Source organism: Kryptolebias marmoratus, linkage group LG14 (genome assembly GCF_001649575.2).
Source record: "Kryptolebias marmoratus isolate JLee-2015 linkage group LG14, ASM164957v2, whole genome shotgun sequence".
Classification (NCBI taxonomy): domain Eukaryota; kingdom Metazoa; phylum Chordata; class Actinopteri; order Cyprinodontiformes; family Rivulidae; genus Kryptolebias; species Kryptolebias marmoratus.
In genome coordinates this window covers 12,970,630-12,993,740 of record NC_051443.1, presented here as the reverse complement: position 1 = coordinate 12,993,740, position 23,111 = coordinate 12,970,630, and the positions used below count along the sequence as shown (strand labels likewise).

The following is a 23,111-nucleotide window of genomic DNA, read 5'->3' as shown; positions in this document are numbered from 1 at the left end:
CTCTCTCTCTCTCTCTCTCTCTCTCTCTCTCTCTCTCTCTCTCTCTCTCTCTCTGTCTGTCTGTTTATCTCTCTCTCTCTCGCTCTTCCTCTCTCTTCTCCCTCCTCCCATCCTTTCTAGCGTCTCACATGTATGCGGATACGTTATCTCATACAGGTTAAGAGAAAGGTGAAAGGGAAAAGCAAGTGAAATTTGATCTTTATTCAGAGATATTCAAAGTTGCTTTTTTGTTGATTCAACCAGCTGCGTGTAGTAAATTTCCTTAGCTCAAAGCAATTCTGAGCCACTTCATTATGCAATAGTTGTTTCCATATGTATTTCTGAGTGATATTGTTTGTTTATTTATTTGTTTTTTCAGCAATCTGCTGCAGCTTTTTTCCATATTTAGCAGAAGACATTACCTTACTCTTCCTAGCTTCACTCAAGGTGTGGTTGATCTACCCATCTTCTTTAAGGGAGGGATATATGTGGGGGGGATTCTTCCTTCCAGAAGAATCTAAGATTGTCATAAGAGACCAGTAACCAAGAAAAACTCATAATATAGGTAACAAAATCTGCACTTTTTTCTCATATTGATGTGTCCAGAAATTAATAATTTGTAAGCAAAATTTGAGAACAACTAAACGTGTTTGTTTACCTACAGAAAGTGACTAAAAATGGGTTAAAAATGGCGACGTCCATGGAAGAGCTGTTTGGGATTGAGAAGTCTGATCCTTTTTCATGTATTGGTTTGTATTTATGCTAAATTTGTCAGATAAAGTATGCAGATAAAAATATTTGTTTATACTGAGCGTGGAGCCACATTTCAAAATTGCATCATGCATTTGTAAAATTTTCCTGAGTAAACTCTTTTTTGTGTGTGTTTGATTTTTGCAGTGAGTACCTATAAAGCAACTTGCAAACATCAACAAAGAAACACATCTTAAGACACAGCAGTATTTTTTCTGGAAGGCTCATGACTGCTCATATAATGATATTCACATATAAGGCATAAATGAGTGAAATAAGCTCTACTGCAATTATCACCTTTAGTAAAAAGGTGCATCAGCGGCAATAGATCAAAGAAGCCATTTTGAATAAAGTAATTTAAGTGTTGCAGTGTAGGACTTTGTCTCTGAGTTTCCAAATCATTATTGTCTGCAGCCTAATAGCAAAGCTGGATGATAATATTTTTGCCTGTGTGTGTTTACATGGTTTTATCAAAGGTAAAATTATTATAATCATGAGTATTTTCTGTTACAGAATAATTTGCAATATTCTGAATTGTAGGTATTGTTATTGTTGTTATTATTACCACAGAGAGGCTTGAAAACTGTGAATAAAAAATTAAGTATGGCTGTCAAGGACACCATTTCTGGTGGAGGAGAACACTTTTTTAACACATATTAAATTTGCAGTTTGGGTTGTTTTGACATTGATAAATTTGGAACATTATGTATTAAAATTAGGGCTGCATGTTATAATAAAAACATGACTTTGTTGAATATTGTTATAATATCAGCTGCAATAAGCCTACATTTTCCTCGCTCATTTCTTTCTGGTCTATTAGGTTCTGAGTATTTCAGCATCTCTTCATTATCATCTAAACCAGATGTATGCAACAGGGCAGTGGCTAATAAATATATTATTGGCATGAAAAGCATTAATGCAAAGCACTTGAAATATAATAGCCTATGATTTATTGTAATCCAACCAGGCCAATTTATATTGCCCATATTGATGGTGCAATGACAATAAATCTTTGACATATAGTTAAAAGAGCTAATAAAAATGATTGATAAGATTGTTTTAAGTATCTTTTTTCATCACATAAAAATGTGATTTATTTGAAAATATCATTAGACTATTGTTAGATCCATTTTCATTTCAATAAATTAACTATTACATCATCTGAAACTCTGACTTGTGACAGATTTTATAGTGAATCTGATGGTAAACATTATTTAGCAGCATTTCTGACAGCTTGGTGGGAATCTAATAAAATCACTTGATACAACATTTCATCAAATTAACCTGATTCAAACTACAATGTCATGTGGTATTTTATTTTATTAGAGCTTGACGTTGGCTTTAAAGTCAGTAAAAAAAATAGACATACACGGATTACAGTTCACAGCTACATTTATGTGTGTGTGTGTGTCCAGAAAATGTCTTGATTTTTAAATTACCAGCTTTTATATTTTCTTCTTTATTGTACAGTTTCCAAACATCTCTGTGCACTCTGTTCAGATACGTTTTTTATTTCAGTCAAAGAGTTTGAGGAAAACATAGTTCTCTCTTGTTCAGTTCACTTAAACACGTTTTTGCTGTAAACCTAGAGTACTGTACCAACAATAAAAGCTGAAATGAGTGTAGCTTTAGCTGCCCTGTTTAATGTGAAAGTAACTGAAGTAAAGGTTTAATTCTATAGTACCTTTCAAGATAAAGATCACAAAGAGCTAATAATATAATAAGTACAAACAAAAACACAAAGACGTGACATAAAAGCAAGTTTGAAAAGATGAGTTTGAGCTGCTTTTTAAAAGAATGTGTCTTCTGTGAAACATTACAGAGCTCTAAGTTTGTGATACTGTCAGGATACATGACTTAATTCATCTTTATTGACACAACACTGCCCTGTACATTTGTACAAGCACAAGTTTTGTCTTGTATTGTGTCTATTTTTTTTTCTTGAGACATTTGCAGGACTGTGGCTTTCTGTGACACTTATTGGATTCTGGAAGGCAAGGTTTGCACCTCAGACGAGCTCAGAGGCCTTTCAATGTTGTATCTCTTCATTTATCCTTCAGGCGGGTGGCTTAAAGGTTCATATATTAGTTCGTGTGAGATTTCAATCAATGAGTGTTTGCATGGGAGTTGGGTCTGCCTGGGCTGGAATGGTGGTTTGCTGATTGCCAGAAAGCCTCCTGTGCAAATCTTGGCTCAAGCTTTTCTGTATGTCGTCTGCATGTCCTTCTTGTTTTATTTCCGCGATGATAATAATAATAATAGGTTTTAATGTGGGGTCTGCAGAGACGAGGTTCATCCTAGGCCTCCATGTCGGCTTTCTCTGGCTCTTCTTTGGCTTCATTCTGATCTCAGTGTTCTGATCCTTCTCTCACACCAACAACACAAAGGTCCATATTCATCTTTTTGACTAATATATTTTGCTGCTTTTACAACTTCTGGAAATCAGTTCAAGGCTAATTTGTAGATTGTAATGTGAGCATTTTTATTAAAATTCAAGAGGAAACATTTTGATTTATTAGTTCATTTGGTTCCAGTTTAGCTTTCCCCAAGGTCACAACTCACCCCTCTGTTGTTCTGTGGCAATGTCATCTATCCTTATTTCAGACAATGACATAATGTTTGCTGTTTTAAGAGGTTATGATGTTTTGTGTTGGTTTTAGTTTCCGTACAAGATTGACTTTTTATAGTAATACTAAAAGCAATTTCAGCTGGGAATAAAAAGTCCATCTGAGAGGAGTGGACTCTTACGTTTTTTATAAAAACGCAGCCAACTATAGTAATGTGCAAAACTCAGGTCAACTTTTCTCATGCGGTGAATTGTTTATTGGGAAAACACTAAAACAACCACAGGCCTCAATTTGCTATTCAAGCTTTGCTGACAATAATGTTGAAATTTCAGAGCTTTATTAAAGCCTGACTTCCTAAACCTTGTCCCAACAATCAACAAACAAGCAATGAGTAGCTGACTTGTGCTTTTAAACTTAATGAAGTTTGCAAACCAAGACAAGGCTAAACCTCATGCAAGGGCAGTTAACACACACACGTACACATATCTGGCTGTAATGAACATAATTAAGTCATTAAAAAAAAGCAAATTTTAAAGAAAAACAACATCTATCTGGGCACATTGGTGGATTCAACTTCAAGCAAGTAGTTTGAGGATCATTTTACTGGTAAAGGACAGATCTGTTTCAATTAAAACAAAAAAATGTGTGAAAACATTAAAAAATGTTTATGAAAAGAGAAAAAGAAAAAAAACTGGGTCCTATGGCAAGATAATGATTCTGTGTAATCTGGAGATTTTCCTACAACTGAAAGGGATAGTTATGATCTTTTGAAGTGTGGCTTTGTGTAAAGGTTACAATTAGCTCTTTGAATGACCTCAGTTTGGACAAATAGTATTTTGATCTAATGCCTAGTTAGAGTGAAGCATGGCCATGAAGTGGATTGCTGCCATTTTAAAAGGACTCCAGTGTTTAGATTGGAGCTGTTTTGAGGTGGCAGCAATCCATTTTGATCTTCACCTTGTTCAAACTTGCAGTTAGTTTGTCGCTCTGGTCAGAAATAATTTCTGACTGAGGTTGTTGAAAGAACTGTGCAAGAGGTGAAACAGGCCCATTAATTGTTCATAGCCTTTCCACAGAAGCCCACTTCAAAAAATCCAAACTATTACTTTGGGTCCCCTATCTTGAACATCTTGTGAAATCAAAGAAGTTATGATCAGCATAACAAAGAAAAAAAAAAAAAAAACAACTCCAGAATGTCACTGAATGACAGACTTTTGGAGGGGGGAAAAAGTGAAAATTACCCCACACAAATAAAAACCGAGGAAAAAGAAATGTTATTGAAACCCTATTTGCCAAAGAGATGAGGTTTTGAGGAGGCTGCTTTGTTTTTATTTTTATAAAAAAGGATAAAATACATCTTCTATTGTGCCTTTTGAAGATCTGGTCACCTTCTTTTACGTTTTCATTAAAGCTCATTCATTCATTAATGTTGAAAGAACACGTGCAGAATGATTAGCAAAGACCACTGACCTTGTGGAGGCCAAAATGAAACAAAAATAATTATCAGTGTTGTGGTTCTCTAGACCACAGTGCTCCTCTCCTGAGAAACCTGCTTGGAGACAGAATATCTACCAGTGATATGAAAACATGCCTGTTTCTGAAAGACAATGCCGATGTGCAACAATGTGTTAATTGTATCTGAAAGCTGCCTTAGAGATAACTAAGAAATATATGTGTCAGTGTTAGAGAGAGATCCAGCCTGCAAGACTGTCTGAACCATGTGAAACTGTGTTGTGGTGGTTCAAAGAAATCTCCCAGATGTCCATTTTTGAGTCCTTGGTTTAATTATGAAGTAAAATACCCGCAATCTTCCACTGTTGGATTCAAACACTTGAACAATTATGACATGCTTTCTGGCGTAGATGCAAAAGTTGGTGTTTTTCTATGAGGTTCTTTGTGTTTTTTAATGATTCCAACTCATTTGCAGCTGTTTATGTCTGCTGTTCTGTTAGCTCATCAGTAGGTGTTGCTTGGTTTGATGTTTACCTATACTTCAATACTCCTGTTAGTGAGTAACTCACACTGCTGTAAGAAAACTGACTCCCTATAGTTTTCTGGCTGCTTGAGTTAATCTGATTTTAATCCTACAGCATGTAATTATTGAAAATGTCTGCTGAGATGTGAAGATCCCTTTTAACATTTAACTAAATGCAAATGACTAATATATTTTGCAGGAGGATCAGATAAGTGTCATCCTCTTATCAGAGTTAGTAATAAATGAGAAATAGACATCTGCAACACATTTGTCTTAATGTAAAGATATAATGGTTGTAAAGCAGTTTTACAGTTTTTTTATATATATGTATCCCTTGTTACAGTTTAATTAGAAAAGACAGACAGGATCATCGAGGTGAAACAGATTATCACCAAATCCTATTCATTATTATCAATAAAGTAAGCAAAGCACAAATTTATTCTCTGCTTGTGAAGAAATCAAAGTCAAAGAAAAAGCAGGGCACCTCGGAAATGTTTTTCAACCAAACATTTATTCCCAAAGTGTTCAGCAAAACTCACCGTGTCAAGACTCACGGCAACACCGAGGGAAAATCCAGGAAACGTTCAGTGGCGAGCAAAATCTCTGCTCTCATACCTGCTCTCCTGCTAATGGTTTCCTGATCCTCCAACTTTCAGAGGTTATCTTCAGATGACAGCTGGGTCAATTCGAGGAAGAAGATTTATAGCTAATCTTCACCAAATATGGTTCAAACCCCTTAAAAGCTCTTTTCCTTGAAAAAAATGTAGGTCAAGTGAAACTTTATTATGACTACTTTTGGAAAAAGAAATAAGTTATGCACATTTAAATACAGAAAGGTAATAACTCTTGACTCAGTTTCTTGCTGGAGCTCAGATATGAAGGAGGAATAAATATAACAAGTTAAATGCTAAATTTAGAGTCAACAGGAGCATTTAGACCTACTTCAAGCACTGGATTTCATATTTTATCTGAAGTTCTGAAAGTTTTTAATTGTAAAAGGATTTTTTCAAACAAGGTGTTCATAAATAGATAACATACTGGCAGCATATTGTGTTATTTCTGATTAGATAATAAGGTAAGTTATTTTTATAGTTCTCATTTGTTCAATATATTGTTCAGCCAGCACACTTATGTGATTATGGATATACTTTGCTTAGTTTGTGATGTTTGATCAGTAAGGTAACTGCTAAATGTAGACATTTTGGTCAAACCTTGAAAATAACATTGTGGTGATCTCATGTGACTTTCTGAGATCTGTTAGCACTCAGAGTCTGTGTTGAGGATGACTCTCAGTGCCCACCACTTCAGACTTTAGCTCAATATCTGTAAATTAAACTGAGTTATAACCATTTTTGTGTTGGCTAATGTTTAGGCTGCTTTCAATCCTAGGCCTCCCTTGGAAATAAAGAGATCTGTGATCCTAATGGGATTTGCCTTAATAAAGGTTCAATAAATAAAATCAATGAAATCAGCTGTGGCAGACATTTTGAACCGAGCTGACTCTAAAAGTAACTGAGTTGTAGATGTACATTCAATGACTAATTTCTGTGTTTCATTTAAATTCCAGTGGTACATAAGATATTTTGCTAACAGACAAATTTGACTCCAAAAGTTAAAGGCAAGGTTTTAAAAACAGATCTTGATTGTGTGTTGGGGATGACTCAGTTACTGCAACATTAAATTTTTGCTCAGTATCTGTAAAACTGACTGAATTATATCTATTATTGTGTTTGCTAAGGTCGATTGGCTGCAGAAGCCATCATAAATTGCATTGACTCTAAAAGTTAATCAGTTGTAGATGTGCATCCAAAGATTACTTTGTGGGAATTTCCTAAAAGTTATCCAGTGGTTCACAAGATATTTACCTAACAGACAGACAATCACAAATACGCACTGGCAAAAACATTTTTTGCACTTTCACTTTCGGCAGCAAGAAACCTGAATGTTTGTGCTTAAACTCTTTAAAGGCTGTGATGTTCTGCTGACCTCCAGTGGACTTGATGCAAACAACTCCCTTCGTGCTTCCACTGCTGATCTGTGGCGAGTAGTGCTCTGTGTCGTAGGATATTTCCCAAGTGTTTGGTAGTTGCTCCACAGCTGTCAGAGCCACCTGCCTGGACACATACTAGAGGGGAACAGGTGGAGCTAGTTTCTTTTAAAGTGAAAGTTGTGTTCTGTTCATCCTGCAGACACATCTCACTCCCTCATGTTGACTGGAGGCAGACTGAAGCACACGGCGTTGTGAGGTGTTTAAAAAATGGACACTCCTGCCTTTCATTTCAAATCAAACATTTATGAGAATTTGGCTATTTTCTGTCTTATCAGTTTTGTTTCCTACAGGCACACCCATCATAAAGAAACAGAGAAACAAAGAAACAACTGCACCTGTTTTGAATACACCTTTTGACAATTACTCACACAAAGATAATGTTTTAATATTTTCTGAAGTTTTACTTTTAAACACAAAGGAGACATGTCTAGAAATAAAACTGAGCTGCAGATATGTCTAGCAAACAGAGTAAATCAAAGGTCTAATTTAGAACTCCATCAGAATATGCGGAAACAAATTTGGCCAAATTATAAAAATTGATAAAACAGTGTATAACAGTAATAAATAAGGTGCACATAGTACAACACTAAAAATAAGGTGGTACTAAAAATCAGCATCAAAAGCAATGTTCATGCCAGTGGTTCAGATTCAGTGTAATCCTTTGGTGCTGCAGGATGAAGTTCATATGGCAGGAGACAATAATGTGTTATGTTCACAGTGTCACACTGGTATCCACTGGCAGACACTTTAAAGTTTACAGTTTTACTGTGTTATTGTGTTGCTATGGTGCAGAAACACCAGCTGCTCTCCAATCTCCTTAATCAGTGTTTGTCTCTGTGTTTGACTCTCCACTTTACTCCCGGGGCATGGTGTGTGTGTGTGTGGAAAATCTTACATTGATCTGAGGGAATTAAAGTCAACAGTGGCTTAAAGTTTTATTGGTTGGCCAACAAACTGATTGATTGAGGAACTCTTTGGGTTTTGATAAGATAAATTAATTTTTTTTTTCTCTAGCTCATCAAGTTTGTTTGTATAATTTTCTCTCACTCCTGGTTCTAGTTTACCAATTTACACGATTGTAAATTTACACAAAGTAAACTGTCATAACTTCATGACGCAGACTTGTGGTCAGAACTGATCATCACGCTCTCACTGCTCTGCTAAGCACTAAAGGGATGAATGGAGCTGGCATAAGAATTGTGTGCTGGTCAGCCAGACCGATGTGTTTCCAGTACGACATGCAGTGCCGACCAGGAAATCCTGGCGGAGCACCACTAACACAGCTGCAGATTCTGAACGGGACTGGATGACAGAGATAGCAGAAATCTCTCCTCTCTGGACTGCATTCTCACTCACTGGTTTTAAAGCTGAATGTGAAGACTGTCTTGAACTTACAAAGTTCCAACAAATCATTCGCTCAGAATGGTCTAAGTGATGAAGCACCTTCTAGAAGAAGTCCAACCTTACTTCCTTTTGCAACATGAACCGGTTACAGAGTCACCACTGATGTTCATTGTCCCGTAGTTCCCAAGTCTCTACGAGAAAAGGTTGCACACCTGTTTCATGAAGGACACCAGGGCAAGGTTCTCACTAAAAATGCCTCAGAGAGCTTTACTGGTGGCCATATGTAGACAATTTGGTCAACAAAGTCCTGTCATCGTGCATTATCTGTCAGGCATGTGAAATCCGCTACTGTTTCACTTGCCCCATTACAACCTGTTAAGTGTCTTAAGGGTCTATTTTAACACATTGCTGTCAACGTTTTGGATCTATTTTCATAAGGAACTTGTCTCCTGTTTTTGGTGTATTTTTGTGGTGGCATTACAGCGCCACATGCAGGCCTGGTTTAGCTATCGCATGGGTTGTTTGTTAGAAACTGGGTCATAATGTTTATATTTTGGACAAATAAGACAGATGTTGAAGAAAGCCATTTACGCCAAACAAGAAAAAAGCAACTTTTAGCAAAGGTCTCAGATTTCAGCTATTCCAGTTGCTTTGTTTTTTGTTTTGTTTTTTAATTCAAAACATTAAAAGCAGTTTGGGTGGCACAGCAGAGCAGTGAAAAGGTCACAGCCTGGGGCCTTTCTTGGTGGAGTTTGCAGGTTCTCCCCCTGCATGTGTGGGTTTTCTCCAGGTACTCCAGTTTCCTCCCACAGACCAAAAACATCCATTCTAGATTAATTGGTAACTCTAAATTGTCCCTAGGTGAGAGTGTGAATGGTTGTTTGTTTTGTTTGTCTCTATGTGGCCCTGTGATGGGCTTGTGACCTGTCCAGGGTGTCCCCCTCCTCTCCCACAGTGGCAGCTTGAGATGGGCATCAGCTCCTCATGACCTGAAAAGGAGAAGCAGGTAAAGAAGATGGCTGGATGGATGCACATACTCAGAGTGTTGCATATTGCACAACATCTTTATTTAAAACTTTGGCATTACCTGTTTGAATTAACCCTGTCTGTCCAGAAAAAAAGCTGATTTTGAATTACCTCATCCTGTGATTCCATTTTTCCATTGGTTTTAAGATCTTCTTTGTCCGTCTTCACTCCATTCCATCCTTCCTCCTTTGACTATTCATCTGTGGTATTATCAAATAAAGGCAATAAGTCTGAGAAGATATGAGTTAAACCTTTAGGATTTATCACGAAAACATATAAATAAGAAAAAGTTAACACAGATAAATCAAACTGGACACACACAGTTAGTGCATTTTTTTAAAAGTCCCAATATGAAAATGGTGTAAATATGTTAGCTAACTAAAACAGTTAAATAAGTTTTTTTTTATCCCTGCTGTTTATGTGTGAAAGAAGTTTTTTTGCGTTCCTGAAATAGACAGCTTCCAGAATCACAGAACTCTAAACAGTGTTGCGATGATTTCCATGGCAACCAAAGGCAAACCAGTTTAAGCCACATTTCCAGAAAGAATTGAATTAAAAGATGCAGCTGTCTGTAAACTGATACATAAATATGTCACTATGGTTGTGTCTCTGCAGAACATTTGTGGGGTTTTTTGTTTTGTTTTGTTTTTAATGACAGAAATGCCATACAATTGAAGCCAGCTCTCCTGTCCACCGAAAACTCTCAGCGTCTGCACTGTGCACAGAGAATTAAGACTCCTTTCCTCCTCTGAGTAGAATGGAGTGGGTGGAAAGCTGGCAGCTCCACTGTAGAACATCTGTACAAAGAATTCATCGCCTTAGGCACAAAAGCTGGATTGGGTCTCAAACACACCTTAGAGAGCCCGGGTGCCCACTGCAAACAGGAAGGACTAATGTACAAATAATGTTGCCACGCCTCCCTCATGAAGCAGCATACCAAAGGGTGTCCAACAAGTTTGCCACCAAACCCAGTGTGCCAAGTGAAGACTGCTGCAAGATAAGTCTTGGTAGGAGCAAGCCAAAGTTTTTTGACAGCATCTGATAGAGCTCTGCCACCCAGGGTTTGGATGGCTACCACAGGGTCGACAAAATCAATGACCGACCCTGTTCTCTCACAATCCAGCTGAGAGGTAGGAAACACATAGTGGCACATTTGGCCACAGGTGAGCCAGTGCATCCACCCACAGTGGTGCATCTGCTTCTGACAGGGGGATAAACAACAGACAGTGGGTGCTTTCTCATGAGCTGAAGAGATCTACGGCACCCATGCCATATCTCAGCCAGATTTGATCCACCACTTGGTAATGGAGTTTCCACTCCCCATACAGTGGGGTGCCTCTGGACAAAAGATCTGCTCCTCTGTTTATGATCCCCACCACATGGGTCAGCAAACCAATAAGAGTCCAGTGCTGCTCCACAGGATTAACTCCCAAACCAGTCTGTGTAGCTGTGGGGAAAGGATCATTTAGTGTAGGCTACCACAGTAGAGTTGTCCATCATCACTCAACTATGGCAGTTTTTTTTAAAACAAGACTGAAGTACACTTTGACCATAACAGTGTGACTATTATTTTAGACAGTGACCTGCATGGAACAGGCTGGCTACTTTTAAGTAATGTCCATTATTTAGTCTCTTTGTAAAGTGGGCAGTGGTGTTGTCAGACAGTTTGTCCTTAGATTTAGACTCCAAGAGAAATGTTTGTAATGCTCCCCCTTTCTTTTTTCCTGTGGTGACATAACTGATGACCTCACATGATGATGAAAGATCAAAGGAAATATCAGTCCCATTATGACAAACGATCAAAGGAACATTGGAATGTTCCTTTGATCTTGATATGATGACACCACAAAAATGGAACCTCCAAGTTCGTTAGAACTCCTTATAGCAGGAGCATTGAACAAAGGTAGACAGGATTTGATCATTACAGATGAGTATACAAATAATTTAAAAATGCATCAATTTACAACACAGCAAGCATTTACCAACTCACATAACAGGATTTCAACTAAACGTTCGGAACCACCAACCAGGTCTGAGGATGAAACATCCAAAGGGATCTTGATGGAAGCTTTACATGAATCCACAAAAGGAGTTCAGGAGCTGATGGAATTATCATCTAAATGGAAAAACGAAACCCCAGGATCTTATCAACAACAGGTAGAATGTTATTTAAAAGACTTCTTTGCACGTCGCCGAGCGTTGACGGAAAAATGCTGGAATGATGACATAACACCTTCAGTACAAGGCAAAACTGTGTCTGCAAGAACAAAGAAGTCAACACATGAACGCAAAGATGTTGGTGGAAAAGTTACATCAGCTAAAAGAAACACATCCCAGCACACAGCTGATAATTCACATTCCAAAGATTTCACTTGCAAAACGTCAACACCACTTAAAGATTTTAAACTAATCTCTAATCCTGTTTGTTCGCATTTACCATGTAGCAGTGGGTATAACATTCATAAAAATGATTGTAGAATTAAAACGTCAAAACCCAAATGTAAAAATGGGACTAAACCATTTCTTGATGTGGACAAATTAGATTTAGGTCCTGAAAACATTGTAACACCAACTTCAGATCAGTTTCCCACACACTCACCTCTAACAGAGGGAGTTGATGTCTTAGCAGTAAGTGAACCTTTGTCATCAGAGGTTTATCCTGAGCCAGAGGAAAGTTTGAGTGAACTCATTGAAACGATAAGCAGTGTCTCTCCTACAAAAGCAGATATAGTCTCACAAGAATCTCCATTAACTAAAGATACTCTGATCACTGAGACACACACACCCTCTGAAGATGGAAAGCAAATTTCTGATTCAGTTAGTACACATTCACCATGTGACAGTGAGTATTCACCATATGAAAGTGAATGGAGTCCTAAAATGCCAAAACCCAAACGTAAAAATAAGGTCTCTAAAATCCTGATGTCTGCTTTAAAGCACTTTCATAGCAAAAAGACTTTCCACATAGATAACACAGGAAGTTCAAGTTTGAAATCCAGTGAATTAACATCTGAACCTTCCTGTTCTGAAAGTCCTACTGACAAAGAGTCACCCTTGTCAAGAGACTCAAACTTTGATTTAACAGAACCACAACAGAGTCTTCCACTCGAATCATCTCTTGATGTGGACAAATTAGCTTTAGGTCCTGAGAACATTGTAAAACCAACTTTAGATCAGTTTTCCACACACTCACCTCTAACAGAGGGAGTTGATGTCTTAGCAGTAAGTGAACCTTTGTCATCAGAGGTTTATCCTGAGCCAGAGGGAAGTTTGAGTGAACTCATTGAAACAATAAGCAGTGTCTCTCCTACAAAAGCAGATATAGTCTCACAAGAATCTCCATTAACTAAAGATACTCTGATCACTGAGACACACACACCCTCTGAAGATGTTAAGCTAATCTCTGATCCTGCTAGTTCACATTCACCATATGATAGTGAGTATTCACTATATAAAAATCAATGGAGATCTAAAATGTCAAAACCCAAACGTAAAAGTAAGGCCTCTAAAATCTTGAAGTCTGCTTTAAAGCACTTTCATAGCAAAAAGACTTTCCACATAGATAATACAGGAAGTTCAAGTTTGAAATCCAGTGAATTAACATCTGAACCTTCCTGTTCTGAAAGTCCTACTGACAAAGAGTCACCCTTATTAAGAGAGTCAATCTTCGACTTAAAAGAACCACACCAGAGTCTTCCCCTCGAACCATGCCTTGGTGTGGACGAATCAGAGCTATGTCCAGAGAATATTGTCAGACTAACTATAGCAAGTTTGAAATCAAGTGAATTATCAGGGGAACATTCCTGTTCCGAAAGTTTTACTTGTAAAGAGTCAACCTTTCCTAATCGTGAATCTCCTGTCAGGAAGACGAATTATATCACACAGTTAAACTTACCCGCAATTCTTTTGACTTATCTTAAACAGTCATTTAATTCTGTAATTAGTGAGTATTTTGATGACATCCCTGAAAGGGTTGCAAACCTATTTATGGAAGCTAACATAGACATCCCAAAATTTCAGGAAGAATTAACTTTTATCATCCAGAGCGGGCTTGACAATCTTCCAGAAAACATCTTTATGTTTGCATCATTTCCTGAAACAACTGAAACAAATGAACCAAAATATGGTATTCTTAAGACAATTAAGAAATCCATCGAATCCTTTTTCCTTAATTTTGAGAAGATCTTACAAGCTAAAACATGCTTCAAGAAGAAAAAATGTTGCCCTTGTTTTTAAAATGATACGGTTGTACCTCTTGCAACTTTGAATATAAAAACTTCCATGCATTCACTAAAGGCCTTGTGGAGTATGCATATTCCCCCCTCCGGGTACTCCGGTTAACCCCCACAAAAAAAAACAGGCATGTTAGATTAATTGGCAATTCTAAATTGTCACTTGGAGTGAGTGTGTGTGCATGAATGCTTGTCTGTCTTGTTTGCCTATTTGTGGCCCAGTGATGAACCAGCAACCTGTCTAGGGTGTGCAGGTCTCTCACCCAAATATGCTGGAGATTGGCACCAGCTCCCTGAGACCTTGCCCAGAAAGGCAGGTAAAAAACAAACAAACTGATAAATAAAAAATAAAAAAAAATAAATAAAAAAACAGGATATGTGTATGGGGTGTTTGTTCTAATGTTTAAGTTATGAGTCCCCCACAATTTCAATCCATCCATCTTCTACCACTTATCAGTGGTCGGGTTGCAGGGAAAACAGGACCAGAAGAAAAACCTAAACATCCTTTTCCCCAGCGACACTCTCCAGCTCCTCCTGGGGGATCCCAAAGCATTCCCAGGCCAGAGAGAATGCATAATTCCTTCAGCGAGTTCTGGGTCTGCCTCGAGGTCTCTTCCTGGACATGCCCAAAAAAATCTCCAAAGGGAGGGGTCCAGGCGGCATCCTAATCAGATGCCTGAACCATCTCAACTGACTCCTTTTGATATGAAGGAGCAGTGGCTCTAATCCGAGCTCCCCCCAGATGACGGAACTTCTTACCTTATCTTGGAAAACCACAATGGAAGTGACACAACCTGCAACAGATGTAACAGTGCCTGTTGAATGAAACAATGAGAAGAGATGCTGACAGAAGACAAATCTTGCCCGTTCGATAAGTAAGTTTTCTCTTTCTTTGTTTAAACTTGCAATTGTATTGTTTAACGACAAATAAAGTTCTGAAAACAAAAATTCTGTTGCAGGTTGTGTTACTTCCATTGTGGTTTTGTATTTCCATTGTGGCTTTTATATATGTGTTGCGGCTTTTGTATTTGACCTGACACCTCTGGGCCACCGTATCTTTGTCTCATTTGTCATGTTTGTGTATCATCATTCTCAAGTCCTGGTACCAAAAATTCACAAAGACACACAGGTAACTTTAACACTTTATTTTAGAGGGTACAGGAAGTGGATATCTACAGTGTCTGCAGAAGGGAACAGAGAAAAGGTTCAAATTAATATTTAGGTGTGTAGAACAAAGGTAGATCTACAAAGGCAGAATTAGAGAAATCTTATAAAAACTAGAGAAATGTTTTAACTGATAGATGGCGCCATACCATAATGTCCTGTATTAGGACGGGTGTGTAAAAATCCTTTTTCCAGCCAATGTTGTCCTTTTCAGTGACTCCATAAGCTTTTGTGGATATTTTTTAAAAGTTTTCCTAGGTACTGTATGTCTGTCTCACTGCTTTCTTGTCATCACTGGTTTTCTTTGATGGAGATTGGTACCTTTACCTGAAGATAATCCTAAATTCAACACAGACTAGAAAGCCTTGCCCAAACAAATGTCTGATAAGGATGTGTAAAGACCAGCACAAGACCAAATCAACTGTATCTATGCACAGATTAGTTATAATTGATTTTATTTAAACTCACAACAAGACAGCTGGGGGAGGATCTTAAGAGTTCTTCTGTGAGTTATTTATGCCTTACAAGCTGGGTAATTGCACAATACTTTCACTGGAGTGAAAGAAATTCTGGAATGGCATCTGACCTGACTGCACGTCTGTAATAAAGTTCTGGAGTTTACCCAAACAAAAACAACTTGAGTGGGACTTCCATCCATCTTTACTCCTTTGACCTAATCCTCAGAGTTGCAGAGGGGGCTGGAGAACCATATTGGTGAGAACATGCATGATTTTGGGAGGAAACCAGAGCATCAAGATAAGACCCGCATGTACAAGAAGAATATGCTAACACCCCACAGGAAGGCTTTAGTAGAGTTTCAAACCCGGGGCCTTGGAGCTGTGAGGCAACACTGCTAACCAGCAGCATCATCATGGTGTCCATTCAGGACATTAAGTTGTCTTTTTAAATTACACTGTTTCTTAGTTGGGAACAACATATGGTTAACCAGGGTGTTACAGTGACATTAGGTAAAAAAAGAAAAAAAACCATACATAAATTAAACTATTTTAAGCTACTGGTGGTGCCCAAGTGCTTACATCACAAATACTAAAACAGGCATTTTTAGGTTTTGTGCGTGTGCAACTCTCAGGTGTTTTATGTAACTTAGCTTGACAGTTTTGGCCAGGCCTGTTATCGCAAAAACAAGCAAACCATAAAGAAAAAATAATCTTCTTGTGTTGATAAAAAATAAATAAAATAAAATTCAATAAAAGTACGGTAAAAATACAGGAGGCATGTTTATTGACAGGTGATATAAATGGCAGAAGCAGATTGAACTGACTCTGAATAAATGTGCATAGAGACATACGGTAAAACCCCCCTAAGGTTGCCAGGTTGGAAACTGTCTCATACAGTGGAGCACTTTCAGCCTGCATACACAGGCTCAGCTGTTCTGTGCTGCAGCTCAGAGGCTTCTTGGCTCCAAATATTCAGATCAAAAAAAGCCTCCAGCACAAGATCGTCTTGTCTTCTTTTCAACCCTAAATTATACTGCAACCTTTAAGAAATGTGGTGCTCGTCTTGCATTGCTAATGTACGTAAGTAACAATATTCTGTGTATGCTTAGGTAAAAGACTAGGCTCCGTTAGTAAGTGAGGGATGATAGCTGTTGATTTTGTTGTGCCGATAATGAAACACTGTGAAAAGCTAAACCAGCTGTAAACAAAGTAGAACTATTACAATATGATGCAACCACAATACAGCTGCATTCACAAAACTTTATACATTATATAATAAAAGGTCATGAATTTATTTTAATTTCCCTAAAGCAAACATGGAGTGCAGCGTCTTCACGCGGTCCCTTTCTTCTAATTTTAGTGTCAAAGTGTCTCCCCAAACAAGTTAATACCACACCAGCCTGGCTGACTCTTATCACTGGCTGCCAGCTGGTGTCACAACTTTTTCCTACATAGCAACAATTTATATAGTGCTGTGCAATCAGTGGCACCCAGCGACAGGTCTGTTATTTCACAGCGACTAAAAAAAAAAAAAAGGATTTTCCAGCATACAAACAGTTGAACACTCCAATTCATATTTATCATAAATTCAGTTCCACCTTCTTGTGAAAGTCTTTGAAGTTTCAAACACAGCCGCTCTTCAAAAGGAGAGGAGTGAGAGGCATTTCATTGTGACATGTTCTTCCTGTTGGGCCTCTTTGCTGTCCAAGGACAGTCTGTAAGTCCCCACTGTTAGTGTGAGACTAAAGCCTGCAACTGTACCAGCATATTTACACAATTCCCAGTCTTGTGGGTGATTGTGTGCTTCCAGAGTTCTCACACTGAGTTGGTGTGTGTTAGCTCTATCGAGTCCTTTGTGGAGGTTGCGTGTGTTTCACTGGTGTCCATCATACTGAGCTTCTCTGTCCCGTTCTTTGGCTTTTCACTCGGTCTCTTTCTCTCCCAACACCTGCGTCTGTACCTGCGACCGAGAGAAAGGCAACCGTGGAACAAAGTTATTACAAAAATAACAGCTGCTCAGCTTTACCACTTCAGTTTGAAAGGAGCGCTTTGGGGAAAATACTTTGCTTTCTTGCCAAGACATTAGATGAGACAATTAAACTGACTGTGTGTCCAGTTGGTGCTGGTTAACAGACAGCAAAGTGTTTTGAAGAGGGCAGATGCATTTAAAAATTATTTAAATTTTAAATTTATAAAGAATACAAAAACATATTTAAAATAAGCCATAAGGAGAAGAGGTTTTTTTTTAAATATTTTTTTGCTTCTTTTTTTCTAATGAAAAGAATATTCTTGGAGCTTAATGCAATCGTCGTGAAAACCAAGATATTTTGACATTAAGAGACTGCTGTTATCACATAATAGTGGTTTAAACATCCATTTTCTTTACCCGCTTCTACTCTCTGTGTCGCAGCTTACCATTGATTATTTTTTCAACTCTCTATTTCTAATTGAACTGATAATACTTCTAAACCCCACATATAGCTTCAGTTCTGAACTACAGTACTGCACAAAGGTCTTGAGGCATTCATAATTTCCTTATATTTTGTTTCCAAGGAACTCAATTTTCTTGTAATCTTGTCTTCTTTTAACCTAGTCTTGTTCAATAGCTCATCAGGCTTTCTGAAGGACTTGTAAAGAGTTTTAGTCCAGTACCTAAGCATTATCAGACATGTGATTTTTATTTGTTTCTTTGACTTTTAAGTTATTCAAAAATGACTCTATCTCAAGTCCTGTCAGGTCTTTGTTGGATTTTTTTTTAATCAGCTGCCAAATTGGTTCAAAATATCTCATAAACAGAAATTTTATTAAAATGGTTCCTTTACTGTACATAGGTTTTTTAGTTTTGAGATTTCAGCACGATTTTCACTATATGTTTTTTTTTGTAAGTACAAGGACTGGGCAGAAGATGTGTGAAAAAGCAGCCAAAACTTTGAAAGACCTTCAGAAAGCCAGAAGACCTATTGCTCAAGGCCAAATTAAAAATTACAAGAAAGCTTAGCTCATTGGAAGCAAAGTTTAAAGAAATTAGGCATGGGTTAAAACTTTGGCATAGTAGAGTAAGCCTAAGTAATGTACACAACACTTAGAAAAAGTTTTCCTTAATAGCCTCCCGGAGGAAAGCTTTTCCAGTGAATAATATTGGGATTTTGTTTTCTAAAAATGAATGAGAAACTAAAAATGACAAAGCAACAAAGTAAAAACCGAATGGTTTTTATATCAGACAAAAACAGCCCCCTAGGTAACAGTCATTTGTAAGATCCATTTATTTGAGAGTCTGAAAGTTCAGCACTTCTACTGAAGCCTGCTGGACTTCCACACCAAACAAAAGTCCAGCAGGCTTCTAATGGGTCCACGCTCATATAGGAGCATTTTAACTCAATTTAGGTTCCACAAAGCACTTGACAAAGTATTTCTCATTCGCATGTTTGTTCAAACTCAGTGCTTGCACTTCCTTTTCTTTTCCTCCCAAAAAAACTGGCTGGTAAAAAGCTCAAAGAAATGACATGAGCTGAACAAGATGGACTCAGTGACCCCATGAATCTCTAAGGATAAATGTGTGGAGTTGAGAATGCCAAACTGTTCCTTTCACTACAATTTATACATTGGGAAAACAGATTTTGTCTTACTTTGAACAGATGCAGATGAGAACAATAAGGGCGATCAAGAGCACAAGCCCTGCAATGACGCTGCCTATTATGATTTGTCGTTTTTCTCCTCTTTGCCAGTCCAAGTCCACATATTGACATCTTTCACCGATGTAATTAACCTGACACCTGAGACAAAGAAAACAAAGATGCTCTTAGCTTCCATTTCTGTTTTTTAAAAGAAGTCCTAATACTACCAAAATATTTGTCTGCTCCTAAAATTTTACCAAACCTCTCTTACAATCTAATCTTTCTCTTTATGCTCCTTCATGAACGTTTTTGTTGTTTTGTCTCACCTGCAGGATGGCGTGTTCTGCTCCTTAATGTAACGACACTCTCCATGGATGCAGTAATGCAACAGCTCCTCAGGGCATTTTGAGAAGTGTCCGCTCCACCCATCAGTTTCTGTTTCTGCAGAATAAATAAAATGGCATTATCTCAAATTATATTTTCAGAGAAGTACAGCCTTTTATCGACCCTTACCATGTGCACAAAAAAAATCACTTCAAGTAAATAACGTTGAGCAATGAGTTAGTGCTCCAAGTCCCAACATACGGTCTAAATTTCTGAAGTTGTTACAAAAGAATTTGTCAAATAGAACAGACAGGAAAACTTTCTATTTTGTACTTTGAGCAGGAGAATTTCCCAACTTGTATACCCACAAACAACTGCACTGGAAAGGTTTGAGGAACATATTTAAGGCCTTACATCATTAACTTGGCATTCAGACTTCACAAATTTCAATATAAATGAACATAAAACTAAGATGCTTGGTTCACAGCTCCCCCACTTATCAACCGATAGGACTCAACATGCTGGTACCAAGCATCACATGACAATTCCCATGAGTCTTAATATCCATGTCCCAACATGTTCAAACAACATTTGACAGACAGTTTTTAAATTAGGTTATTAAGTATCTGTACAACTTTTGTTGGTTGGTTTGTATTCCAAGTAATTAGTCAAACTTGTTTTAATGAAGTGTTTGTTACCAATTCTGTGTATCACTCTTATAGGACAAATATTTTGACAAAGCCATTGGGTGGATGGTGGGTTTTGAATATAGAGTGCATCAGATTTCTTTCCTGCCTGCTTCTTGTAGATGATGTGGTCCTGTTTGATTCATAGAGCAGCAACCTCCTTTGCTGGCAGTGGAGTGTTTTCCAGCCGAGTGTGAAACAACTGAGATGAAGATTGGCACCTCCAAGTCAGAGGCCCTGTGGTCCTCAGCTGGAAGTCCAGGTTGGGAATAAGCTACTGCCCAAAATGAATGAATTCAGGTATCTCAGTGTCAAAAAAACTACATCTACTTGATGGAGTGGGGTTTTATGGACAGTTTTATGTTTTTCTAGAGACATGAGTCACATCATCTGATTGAACAAATTCAACTATCATGAAACAAATAATCAAACAACATTTTTTTAAACCGGTGGCCTATTTTTCTAACTATGCCGTAGTCTGTCAGCTTGCCTCGATGACATACATCGTCACCCCCTGCCACGGCCTGAATTATAAATAGACAGCTTGCAATGTGAACCAGAGTGGAAGCCTAATCATTGCCAGGAAAGGCCGTGAATCATCAAGATCTCGTTAACCATACGTTTCAAATTGTACATTGCCAAATGAAACATAGCAGGTCGGGATTTCCTTTCTCCTTGTTCGTGGCCTGCTTTATTTGCTTCCGCAGCCTGAGACAGCTGTTGAACTTCTGACCGCCAGTTTCACGTAGCACTTACCACAAAGCTGCTGCTATCTTTAAAACCTCCTCCAATGAAATAATCTCCCACGAAACAAGCCCGTAAAGCAATACTGCCGTGCATGTGACATCAAAGGAAGCGCTCTATTTGTTACCTGTAACATGAGAACTGGCTCACAGCCATGACCTGAGTGCTGAAGGGAAAAAAAATCTCCTGTTACAAAGTTTAGGAGGTAGTTATGGAGATATGTGTGTTTATGGTCTTATAGATGTTCAGCTAGGAGGGGGGAAATTAAAACAAACCTTTTTAGTTGGTAGCAATGAAACAAAAACAGGTTCCTAATTAGCTTATCTTAGTAAGATGGTTGGCTAAATTTGAAGAAATAGCGATCTCTTTAAAAAATTTCTTTAGCACCTCTGAATTACATTAACATCTTGTATAAAACAGTATATAAAACAGTTCAAAATGTGTAATTGTTTAGCTTATAGGATAAAAGCTAAAAGTAAAGCAAAGCTCAAAGTAACTTCATTATCTCTTTAAATTGTATAACATTTTACAATTTTTCATTAAAGGCACCTAACACATTGAAGTTTACATCAAAAACAGAGTGCTTTTACATAATGGATCCACGTGTATGACCCAAATTAAAGACTTCTAATTTGCAGAATAAGACTAGCTCTTAAGGCTGTTCACATTTGGATCATAGACCCCACCTCATCACTGCTCGACTTCGGTGATAAAACTAACTCGGGTGCTTTTTGACAAAGATCAGACATCGATGGATATCCTTGTTTAATACTTCTACCAAGACAGCACCAGCTCCTGAAACAATTAAAGTGTTTCTAAAATTCAAAACATTACAAAAACCTTTGAACGGAATTCTACCTGCAGACCAGGTGACATGGAGCAGCAAGCAGAAACCTAAATAAAAAAGGTACCAGACAACCAAAGCTCATGTCTGCACATTGCGAGCCCAGCTAATGAAGGTTAAACGGCCGTTCGTTGATCAGAGGTTTAGTAGTTTGATCCCAAACCAAAGGCAACACCCTGCAGATCAGCAACAATACACGTCCAGATGGCTTGAACTAATTCTTTGTCTGCTTTGAAGCCAAAAGGAGTTCACCTGCAGATTTCATGGCACCACACTTAAAAGGAGGAACAAGTCCAGCCTTATTAACAAGCTTCATGCATGACTGAACCCCAACCCAACCTTAGATGTTCTGACCACACTAAAATAGCAGGACAATATTAGGAGACCTAAGAAAAGGAGGTCCAACGTCTGGTGAATTGGTGAACTGAATATGATGATCCTGAAAACCCCAAAAGACTGAACAGATCTTTTGGACTTTGGAAGATCAAGGATGATTACCAATCTGCTTCACAGTAATCACAAGAAGTCAGAGACTGTCTACAAAATGAAACTACATGGATTTCTTGTAACAAAAGACCATTAATTGTCTCTTCACGCCTGTCTTTGTGACGGGAGATCAGCAGAGGCTCTTCTGTCTGAGAAACTTAAACAGGTCAGACCCTCCTTTCATCTAATGGACCTGTATCCATTTAACGACAAAGAAAATCCTGTGTCACTGTGTCATGTGTGACTCTTTTGCTGTAGCATAAATAAATACACTTTTACAGGTATTCATAACAGCACAGGAGAACAACAGAGCATCCAGGTCTGTATAGTGCGCTAAAAGATCTACACAAACGGCACAAAGTAAAAGTAAAAATCAGCATTCAATTCACTTCAGTTCAAAAATACTTTATTAATCCCAAAGGGAAACTAGAGAAGTTGCATTTCCTGCGAAAATGCAGTGTGAATGCTTATGTTGCTGAATAATTTTGCTGAAAGCGGCTGAAGATATGCTGAACAGCTGAAGTTTAATGAAAACGCAAAAAGTGAAACAGCAGCTAATTTGAAGAAGATTTGCATAAGATAGAAGAACAAAAGCTGAAAGAAGCAGAAATTAGTTGAAAAAGCTGAAGTTAGTTGAAAGTAACTGAAAATGAGAAGAACTGTATACGGTTGCAGAATTAGGGCCTTCTTTCCCATGTGACCTTGACATTTGACCTTTGACCTTGAAATCCCTTGGGCTGATCCCTGACCCATGGGGGTTCCAGCTGTGAAGTTTGACCTTCCTACGGTACACGGTTGCCGAGTTAGAGCATGCACAATTCTGGTCTGACTTTAGACCCCATTAGCTTTGGCAGCCATTTTGATTTTT

General features: G+C 38.0%; 1 protein-coding gene across 2 annotated transcripts in view; it reads right to left on the bottom strand.

Annotated features, from left to right (window-relative positions):
• Window positions 1-16,301: 16,301 nt before the first annotated feature.
• btc (betacellulin, epidermal growth factor family member) overlaps window positions 16,302-23,111 on the bottom strand; it is an 11,429-nt gene continuing 4,619 nt past the window's right edge. For both annotated transcript variants that reach the window (XM_025004107.2, XM_017407943.3), the window contains exons 3-5: window positions 19,486-19,600; window positions 19,172-19,318; window positions 16,302-17,505 (exon numbers count right to left, since the gene is read on the bottom strand). In XM_025004107.2, coding sequence (XP_024859875.1) covers window positions 17,361-17,505; window positions 19,172-19,318; window positions 19,486-19,600 — 407 coding nt within the window. In that variant the 3' untranslated portion in view covers window positions 16,302-17,360. The remainder of the gene's footprint in view (window positions 17,506-19,171; window positions 19,319-19,485; window positions 19,601-23,111) is intronic.